This window comes from Echinops telfairi, unplaced genomic scaffold, assembly GCF_000313985.2.
Source record: "Echinops telfairi isolate 266 unplaced genomic scaffold, ASM31398v2 ScPeMD7_7457;HRSCAF=8495, whole genome shotgun sequence".
Lineage (NCBI taxonomy): Eukaryota > Metazoa > Chordata > Mammalia > Afrosoricida > Tenrecidae > Echinops > Echinops telfairi.
This window is the reverse complement of record NW_022111357.1, coordinates 4578247-4589113: the sequence shown is the minus strand read 5'-3', so window position 1 is coordinate 4589113 and position 10867 is coordinate 4578247. Positions and strand designations below refer to the sequence as shown.

At 44.8% G+C, this 10867-nt stretch overlaps 1 protein-coding gene across 2 annotated transcripts in view; it reads right to left on the bottom strand.

Moving 5' to 3' along the window:
• Window positions 1-694: 694 nt before the first annotated feature.
• The window catches only part of RRAGC (Ras related GTP binding C), a 17440-nt gene continuing 7267 nt past the window's right edge, over window positions 695-10867 (bottom strand). For both annotated transcript variants that reach the window (XM_045299053.1, XM_004704949.2), the window contains 2 exons: window positions 8326-8474; window positions 695-2225 (listed from right to left, as the gene is read on the bottom strand). In XM_045299053.1, coding sequence (XP_045154988.1) covers window positions 2074-2225; window positions 8326-8474 — 301 coding nt within the window. In that variant the 3' untranslated portion in view covers window positions 695-2073. The remainder of the gene's footprint in view (window positions 2226-8325; window positions 8475-10867) is intronic.

Below are 10867 nucleotides of genomic sequence, written 5' to 3'. Positions count from 1 at the left end.
ACAGCTGACCTTGTGGATAGCAGCCCCATGCATAACCCACGAGGACTTCTTGCAAAGTTACAACTGGTGTGTGAGGGGAGAGCGGTCCCACGTCACAGGAAGACTGTGTCCCGGTCTGTCCAGTTCGGCAGACTCATTACAACAGTCTAGCTGAGCCTAAAAATCCTGACCTCTATCCACCTCTCCCTTTGCTAGACCAATATCTACTTCCTTCCAACCATTTCAGACCCCATCCAACTATGTAAGGCTTTTTAGAAATACTGAGTTAACTGACACCTGGGGTCAACAATGAGTATCAGGAACTGGAAGAAAAAAAACACGCCAGGCTTGGGATGTGTCTTTTATATGGTCTTCCATTTAACTTAATCTATCCCCCTAAGCCTTCTTAGCTGGGCTATACAGCTTCACTTCTGCGAGGGCTCAGACAGTCCCCACGGTAAGACAGTTTTGTTGGTATGAGATAACTAGACCTAGACCTCCTACCCTAAGCAGAAATGTGCCAAGAGGGGGTGCCTGGATACCAGGTCATGAAATGTCTGTACCTACAAACAACATTTAAGTCCGGAAAACAGAAAAAAATTATAACTATATGAGATTGTGAAAATAAAAAGGGGGAGGGCAGATGAGAAATTGCTAGGGTGGGGCTGTCCCCAAGCGCCATCGTCCCTCCCACACCTTAGGCAAGTACAAAAACTGGTTTTGAAGTAAATACATTTATTGATACCCATTTTATATAGCTCAATGAAATAATCTATAAATATAAAAGCATTTTTCTTTTGGATATCACCACGGTCCATGTAAATAGTCAACAGTTGGATCGTCTGCAGGAAGCACTCCAAGCCACACTGTTGGTTTGCAGACCTGACGTACAGATTTCATAACACAGTGGCACTTATGTACTCAAGTGGCTTTGGAATATGACTATTGGGCATGTGGAGTAAAAACCTTATGTCAATTCAAATCAACAGAAGAGGTATCAACCACCAAGAACAACAGAAAAGAACAAGTGAAGAATTAATATTCTGGGTGAAGAGATAGCATAGCTGACACTCAGTGTCAGAATACCGGAGACAACGGTGTGAAACAACACATGCTGCGGCCCATGTGCTAGCTCCAATGCACGGTGGACGCTCCACCAGGTCCTCGGTCATTAGCAGGAATCGAGGCAGCTTGGGGTCGAAGGTGTACAGTGGCTGATACCAAGATTAAAGAAGAGTGATCTACTTATTTCAGTGATATGAAGAGTTTCTATCCTAGGAGGAGGAAATTAAGGGGGGGGAGTAGTTCTTTTTTATTCCCTTTGTTACACTGATCATGGTGTTTATCTAATGCAAGAGGGAAAAAAATTACACATGAGGTACCCAAAAACACAGGTGCAAACACTGTCCTCAGCTCCAGAGTTCGTCAACATTCCAAAGGACGTAGGGAGCCAGTGTTGAGCCTTGCTCTCGGCTGAGGCAGCAGAAAACCTTTGCTCATTGCTTCAGTAGCAGACAGGAATGTCTCTTGTTGCAGTCGGTCGGTCGGGGCGTCTTCTGAGTTAGCAAGCCAAAGCCTTGAAAGGGTCTTCGGTGTTCGGTGTCCAGAATTGAGAGGCAGTGTTAGAACTTAGCGGGGTGGGAATTGTAGAGACTACTCAAATGAAAACCTTAAGTGAAGCATTAAAAAGTCCATTTCTTCTTTATCCGCAACTGGTAATTGATGGCAGCCTTCCCTGGCCAAGATGGGTCCCTGGTGTGATCTCCAGGTCCACAAGAGCCCACTTAGTCACGTGGTATCCCATGCAGGGGAAAGACACGCTTGAGTTCTGTGGTCTCTAGTTTGTGTTTGTTTGTTTTGCGCCATTTTTAAGAAGAGAGCGAGAGATAGACAGACTGACAGAGATAGTAGTTTCAGTTGTACATCACTGGTTGAGGGGGTTTCCAACCACATGAGAAACTCCAGCCCTTGTCTCGAGTGGGACAGGCACCGGGTTCCCACAAGCGGCAGGCAGATCCCTTGTCCTGTAGCATGTGACGTCTGACCCTGGAGTGAAGAGCAGGCTGGCACAGAGCCCCAAACCACCGGATCGGGCTAGATGGCGTTTCGAGGCGTGCCGTTGTGTGTCAACGCTTTCAGGCTTGGGGCACTGGTCTGGTGACCGCAGCTCCGGTGAGATGTCACGCCCACCTCAAATACCTCGTGAATAGCTTTCCGGAAACAGTGGAAGTTGTAGTCTATTAACCCTACGAGAGAGAAAGAGATCAGGTGCCCTGCGGGTGAGTGGCAAGACTTGGCAAGACAAAGAAAAGTAACACAGGGATACAACACTTGACTGAATTCTCTATGTTGGAAACAAAAAAAAAGCACACGGTCAAATCAGCAATGCTGGTTACCTTTGGGAACTGGCAGGGGTCACGGTGAAGAGCAGGGGAGGGAGGACAAGGGATTTTTAGAAAGCAGCACACAGCACCTAATTTGTTTCTGTATTTCCATACTGTTCATGTGATGGCTTTGTGTTTGTTTTTCAATTTTAAAAAGCACGTATTACTATAATAATAGAAAAGCAGGCAAAGACCAGCGGGTCAGAGTGGCTAGGACATGTGTGTTCATGTGTTAGAGAGAAAGGCCTGGAGAGACTCCGACGGAAAGAGTCCAGGTTTTTTCTGGTCAAACCCATACAGAGAAAGGGACCTGGCAGTGGAGTGTCCATGAGTTTGCATCATTACATTACAGAGCTCTCCGGGGCGTCCAGGGCCTCTGAGACCTGTCTCAGGGATCACTACCCAGACACAGTGGAGGAGAAGCACAGGTCCTGGAAAGCCAGGCTGGACCAAGTGTTACTGCAACTGATACTAAACTATTCAGACTGTGGTGGTTTTTAATTTAATCACGCTTCTGTATAAGGGTAGATCACAATGGAATCAACTACTGAAAAAAAACAAGTTCCAGTACATTTCTCAAATAAAAAAACACAAAAACATTGTTCCCCTCAAACAAACTCCCACCATCTGGACGCCTTACCTAAGGGAAAAGATTCAAAATAAGAAAAAGTAACACACCTAAAGGCCTCCTTGCCAACCACAGAAGCCCACCTGAACGACGCTCTATCAGCTTTAAGACCACACCAAATGCACTGCCTTCAGGCTGATGCCGGCTCACAGAGACCCTACAGGACAGGGAAGAACTGACTATGTGAGTCTCTGAGCCTGTAATTCTTTATGGAAGTAGAAAGCCTCATCTTTCTCCCTAGAAACAGCTAGAGGTTCCAAACAGCTGACCTTGCAGCTAGCAGCCCAACACAAACATTTTAAAACAATTTTAAAAATTGTAATCACCAAGGTTTATTTGGAGACATCAAAGGGGCAAGCCACGGTCTACCCCCATGAAGTCGTTCCCCAGAAGCCTCTCAGAGGAGTCAGAAAGCGATTTGCTTCATTCCACCCTGAGGAAGCGTGCTAGGGCGACCCGGTTCTGGCAAGAACAAGCTTGTCCCACCTCCCTCCCTCCCTCCCTCCATCCTGGGAGGAATGGGGTGAGTGTGCTTCACAGGTGATGGATGGGTCAGCTGTCAAGTGCTCACAGAGAGCTTGGCAAATGAGCCGATTTGGTCAGGAGATGGTGGGTTAAAATAACTATGGGAATTAACTGAAAAGTCAAGTCAATTTAGTTGTACGTATAGATACATAATGAAACAATTATATCTCCTTTGGGGGGAAGAGCAAAGACGTGTTCCTCTTTCCCACACACCACTACCTACACACAGGTACACAAACGATCTTTGTTCAATGCCCACATTTAACAATCAGCAGAAGCAATCACTAGATTCAAGTCCTACACACCCAAAATAGAAATACAATGGTTCCCACTTGCTCACAGCCATGGGGCTACACTGAGCACCACTGAAGCCCAGAGCTCTTCTAGGCAGACATCGATGAAGCGGCCGCTAACTTCTTTCGACTCTGAGTAGGGGCCACAGTCCTCGAGCAGCACCTAAACACCACCGCCATACGGACATTCCACAGAGACGCTCCACCGGGTCAGTGGCCTTAAACTACCCCCAATGCAGATCACCTGCCTTCTGGGTGATCGCCAGTATTTTTCTTCCTGACACTTCTCACCTACTGACCGATTCAAACCCTCAATCTCTTCTGAAATAGATGAAAACAGGCCCCAGAGGGAGAACAAAACAAAGAGGTGGGCTACCCTCTCTTCCTTCCTCACGCGTCTTTATAATTCAACACTGTTTGGCGGTGTTTCGCTTCATGCAGAAGGGTTTCATTGCACCCCGGCTCCATTAGGAGGTGCATAGTAGCTCTAACAATTAATCTAGGTAAGGCAATTAGGAAGGTACATTTGCTATGAAAACGTACAATAAAATCTATAATCATAGTAAAATATTGTTTGGCTTGTCAAGCTTTTTCTTTTGCAGTTCTCCAGGGCAGCCAATGAAGAGCTGGAGAAAGCAGGCAGAGAGATCATTAAACACACTGCTCATGAGAGCCCGGGTCTGGCAGGTCCCGGAGAGGCCCATGAGGCAGAGTTTCAGGGAGTCTGCACACAATTTCAGGTAGTACTTCAGGCAAGGCAGCTCCCTCTTCAGCTGCCTCATAGCTGATGTTGCTTAAACCAAAGGCATGATGTGGTAAGAGAAATGGCTAATATCCATTGTCCTCCTCTTTAGAAACAGAACCCCAATTTGTGAATGCGCACGTTTGTGCTCCACTAAAATACTGCATTTCCCAGCCTTCTTTACAGTTAAGTCTTGCCACATGACCAGTTATTCTCGCCCCTGAGGTAAGTGGGAAGCACTGTAAGACTTCTATGACATTTCTTTAAGAAAGAAGAGGAAGCGCTCTTTAGTCTACCCATGCCCCTTCTTACTGAGCAGGGTATGGACAAGATGGCTGGAGCCCCAGGAGTCATTGTGAGTCATGAAGTGACCTTGAGAATAGAAGTCAGTGTTAGGAATAACAGAGAAGAAAGGTGCCCTATGTCCTCAAGGATACTGGGAAGCTGCCTTACTGTCCACAATCCTTTGTTCTGGGAGAAAATGAACTTGTGCTCTTGTCTGTTTGCAGCCCAATTGAACCTGACTGATAAACAATGCCTGGAATTTTAAAACTTCTAAACCAGAGAGCAATCTCCTCCATCACAAGACACCTTCCTTCTCTCTACCACCATCCCCTCCTACCGGGCAACAAACGTGTAATCGGATCACACCCTCTCCCACAGGAACGCCTCTGGCAGTCAAGTTTTCAAGTCACTCAATGAACGTTCAGGCCCAAATATTAAAAACACTGAGTGGCGGGGGAGCAGGGAGGGAGGGGGAAAATAAGGAGCTGATACCAAGGGCTCAAGCAGAAAGCAAATTTTGAGAATGATGATGGCAACATATGTACAAATGTACTCAACACAATGGATGGATGCATTGTGATAAGAGTTGTACGAGCCCCCAATAAAATGATTTAAAAAAAACACTGAGTGGCCTCCTCAGACATGGTGTGATTTTGAACAATCTATATTTGACCAGCTGAGAGAAAGTTCTTCCTGAACAACATGACAGAGGTTATAATGGGTCCAGACAAGCAGCACACAGGGCCTATTCCTTATGGGACATAAAACCAACAGCCAGTGACCAGCAGACACTACCCGATGTCTTGAGTACAAATGGGAAAGCAGCCCCAAGAAGGGAGAGCCAAGGGCACAAGTGTCTCCAGGGCAAGATGCCTGGATGAGGCAGGCATCTGGGGAATGTGGACAGGGTCTGGCCAGGCCAGGTAAGACAGCAGAATTACAGGGAACTGGGCAGAGTGCTGGTAATTTGAACCCAGCACATGTGAAAGACAGGAAAAAGACCAGCCTGACTAGAGGGAAGGGCATCAAACCTCCTGGGGAGGAAGTCCTGAGAATCGAAACCATTATGTTCGAGCCAGATAAAAGTGGTCTTTAATATGCAGAAGAAGAAAAATGCAAAGAACTGTAGAGGAAAATTCTTGACAAATTCAACTACATTAGAATTAACTTCTGCGAAAACAAAAAAATAAAACTGATAATCATGGGCCCATGAAAACGGACTGGATATGAGATTCTGGGGGCCTGAAATAGCAGCTTGTTGTTTTTTTAAGTTAAAGAATAGTAATATTACTTTTTTCAAAAGAGCACTCTCCTAGAGATAACTACTGAAAGCTGCATCAATAAGTAATATGCTTCAAATACAGTAGGTAGCAAGATGAAACAACATCGGCTACAATTTTGCTAACTTCCATCTGAGTGATAGGCAAATAATTTATGCTACTGCTTATAGATATGACAGTTTCCACAATAAAAGCTTGAAAATAAGCTCGAGAGGGGTGGTACAGGAGGAGCGGGAGTGAGCCTGACAGCTGAAGCTGGGAGTGGGGCACACGGACACTCACTGAGTGGCTCTATCTCAATGCCTCCATCACCCCAAGTCCAATTTTTTTAACTTAGAATGGAGAGGGGAACAAATTCCTAAAAATCAATACCGGAAAGTTACCAAAGAAACCTGAACACTCATGAAAAGGTGCTTACCCAAGGAAAGATGCTTGCCCCAACTAGTCAAGAAGCAAACCTTAAAACTAAATGAGGTACAGTTCCCCACCTACCAGACAATAACTGAGCGGTCTGACCACAACAAGCATCACCAAGGACAGGGGTGACGGGACTGCTAGGAATTAAAATGATGCGCCACTTTGGAAAGCAATTTGATAAGGTTGAAAATGTAGTTCATAAATTCCACTCTTCAATACATAACCCCCTAGCATTCTCCGGATGAATGAAGGCTGACTTGTTGCAGAATCACTGTGATGCTAAAGCAGCAAGTAAATTAGTTTGGTACTTTGCACCAATAGAATACAACGTGGGAGAGGCAGAGAGGCCCAGAGCTGCTGCCCAGCGGGCCTAGCCTAGCTCTCATTAGTCTGACAGTAGAAATGGAAAGGAAACCCAAGCACACACTCCCAGAACAGAAGCTAAGATTTGGTGAGAACTCAATGTAAGCAACACAGAAGACTGAGACGAGAGAATGCTGACTCACGTCTGGGAAACTATTTCCTCAGGCCCCTTCAGCAATAACAGGATTACCCAACTACAAAGAAGCTTAGACACACCAAAAATGGCACCACTAGAGACTGAAGTAAGTAGCCACCAAGAGGGCCATGAAACAAAACACAAAATAATGATCCATTTTTGACTTTGGCAAGATGACAAAACATTGAGTGAAGGTGTCAGACTAAGAGCTTCATACATGAAACTGGGACATGGGTGCAAGCCCGACCTGGAACGTGGCATTTCCTGTCCGACCTACAGAGACTAACTAGAGCCAGACTGGATGAACTGAGCAGAAGTGAGCAGAAAGATCTGACTGAAGAACATTCATGACTGAGAAAAAGAGAAACTGACGAGATGGCCAAGGAAACAAACCAAAAATCCTGATGAGTAGGGGGAGGGGGAGGGAGGGGAAAAAATGAGGAGCTGATACCAAGGGTTCAAATAGAAAGCAAATGTTTTGAGAATGATGAAGGCAACAAATGTACTTGACACAATGGATGTATGTATGGATTGTGGTAAGAGTTGTACAAGCCCCAAAAAATGATTTAAAAAAAGAAAGAAATCTGAAGACAAATGGAAGAAAAAAACAAACAAGCAGACCCCTGGCCAGTTCAGCGTTAGAGCAGCAAGAGGAAAAGAAGCAAGTGCAGGCCCCTGCCTCGGAAGACTGGCCAAGGCCACTGAAAGCGGCAAGAAGGTAACCTGCAACCTCGCAGGGAAGGCTGTTCCAATGGGACCAGAATTACAGGAGTTACAGGCAATGGAAAGATGGGAAGAGGATGAGCTTCTAAATGGCTGTAGTGGGTGGGTGGGTGGGGTTGAATTCTAAAAAGAAAGAAACGGTCAGAAGAAAAGACAGCTGCCACCCAGATGTGCAGAGGAAAACTGCTCCAGTTTCCCAGGCTGTGACCTTTGGGAAGCTGACCCCCAAGCCTGTTTGCCATGGGGCCTCTGGATAGATTAGAACCACCAACCTTACAGTTAACGGTGGAGCACTTAACTCTGTGTGTCACCCAGAAATGCCAAAAAAATTTTTTTTAAAAACACACACACACAACTTAGGATTTACAAAAAGTCAAAAGAAGGAAAGAGGCGGTCTGGATGTCCCCAAAGGAAAAGGAAGGGACGGTGTGGAAGCACAAACTAGTCCGAGATGGGCTGCTGTGCTGTTTTTAAAGTAACCATTGTGGTGCTGTATTCTGTTCTGTTCAAAGACCTAAAGAATTACGATAAGGACCTGTACGTAAGAATAACTTTTTAAAATGCCATTACCTTTTCGTTCAAAGCTTTCTTCCCTAAGAATGCAGACCAGTGCCAAAAATTTAGTCACTTCTTTTAAATAAAGGACAGTTGTATTATTCAGCTTGATAATTGCCATAGATTCTTTGTCATAGGCACTTCCACTCCCATCTTCCTTCAGCCTAGTTTAAAAGAAAGTGTTTTTCATTATAAGCTTCCCAATAAAGCATTTGGTTACATTTAACTTGCATTATAACAAGTTCCTACAAGAAGAGTATCAGCTTAAATACACTGAAACAGAAGCTGTCCTTTGAGGGCAGGGCTCCCAGACACAGTCCCAGGGACCATTAAAGACAGGGGCACACATCTCCCTACATGTCCGTTGCTGTTACAGATAATCAGGCATTTGGAGGAAAGAAAGGGAAAACACACGGCACTCAAACCAGGGAAACAACTGCGTTGTCAGCCTTTCGCCAGATGGGACAACGAATCGTGTTAGATGGTGTTTTGTAGATGCCTGCTTCCTTTCCTACCTCACGTCACAGCCCCTTATGAGTCCCTGAGAGGAATAGTCCACGAGGGGCTTCAAAAAGCTCGTGGGAAATTTCCATTATTTTTTAATTCCATTTTTCCGAGAACTTTTTGAAGCCCCCTCATACATATCAGACCAATCACATATTTTCTCAGAAAAGTAGAGAAATTCTAAGAGTACTTAAGAACTGTCTCAGCTAGAACCAATAGGAACTATGCTGAAATCAACAACTTTTTTTAAAATCAACTTTTAAGAGAAATACACTCTAAGAGTAATTTCTGTGTACTCATAATGAGTCTAAAGGTTATCTAGCTTTTGTTAGGAATTAAGAGCTGTAAAAAGTGGTTTTTAAATTCCTCTAAAATCGGTTGCCATTGAGTCAATGCTGACTCAAAACCAAGTAGAACGGCCCAGAAGGTTTCCATGGATGTCATCTTAATGGAAACAGGCTGCCATATCTGTCTTCCAAGAGCTAATAGGTTTTAACGTCAAACTTTGGGTTAGCAGCTGAGTACTTGATCACTGTGTCACCAGAGATCCTTCTAAATCCCCCTCTTCCTATGGAAATACAGGTGGGGGGTGGGGCACAACACATTAGCAAGAGTGGTCTTTAGTCGTGGGATGGTGGCTTTTCCTTCTAATTTTCACCGTTCATATTTCCCATGTCTTTTTTTTAATGAAGGGGAAGAACAAAAAACAAAACATCAAATTCATTGCCATCAAGTCAATTCCAACTCATAGCGACCCTTACCCTTTAAAATTGGGTAGAGCTGCCTCTGTAAGTTTGAGACTAAGTCTTTACAAGAGTAGAAAGCCTCATCTTTCTCTCTCTGATCAGCTGGTTGTTCCCAACTGCTGACCTTGTGGTAAGTAGTCTAATGCATAACCTGCTATGCCACCAGGGGTCCTTGAAGTGGGTGGGGCTTATATTTCAAAAAATTCTGAACCTCACAGCCTTTTCATATATTAATTTGATCCTCACAACACCAAACATAGAAATAATACCATATTCCCATTTAATCACTTTGAATCCTTTCTGGGACAGGCCAAAGTATAAACTAAACAGATAAAAATAAGAGGGCTGTGCCTATTCCAAATATGTAGAAACAGAAGTTAAAGCAAAGTAGAATGATTTCCTCAAGATTTCACACCCTGACAAAAGCAGAACTCAAATATAGGTTTTCAACCCAATGCCATGCCACGGCCACTCTTTCCTAGCTAGTCTAATTAAGGCACAAGGTTGATCTGTGAAGGTGGAGTGGTAGGGAAGGAAAGGCCGTTTGCTTTCAGGTATGAAAAACACTAACTACTTCCTGCGGAAGGGAGACTGTTGAGTGTTCCTCAAAACCAAAGTCACTGCCATCAAACTGACCCCCACTCAGAACAAGCCTAGAGGTCACAGGAGAATGGCCCCTGTGGGTTTCGTGGTGTTCGCCTTTCCAGGATCTGAGAGCCTCTTTCTCCTGTGAACAGCTGGTGGGTTCCAACTGCTGACCTTGTAGTTAGCAGCCCAACATGTAACTCATTCCACCACCAGGGGTTCCTGTGTTCTCAACAGGTAGTGAAAGGCCCTGAATAGGTGTGTGCTTCTCTCATCCAGTCCCCAAGTCAGCAGCTGTACAGCTACGAGTGGACCCCATATACGACCTTGAATTACATGGCAATGTAATATAAAAAGTGCATTCTAACCAAGGTTTGGAGATTAAAACACATATTTTGGCTGTGACTAATAAAATTAAGAATAAAAAGCATGCTAATGACCTTGAGCAGCCTGCTAACCAAGAGTCTTTAAAGTGTAGTGTTAGCTTTCTATGTTTAACTGCTTTAGAAATTTTTAAGATTATTAGGAACACATACCATCTAAGTCATAGGCAAAATTTGAATAGAGTCATGACCCTGAGGATGCTCAGCAGCAGCACACCCAAGCAGCTGCCAGCGGGGCAAGGGCAGATGCCGTAGAACACAGTGCACCGGGGACAGAATCACTGGGGGGCCTGACACCATAGCGTGAAGCCTCTGGACCAAAAGGTTAGGGAAAAGCAT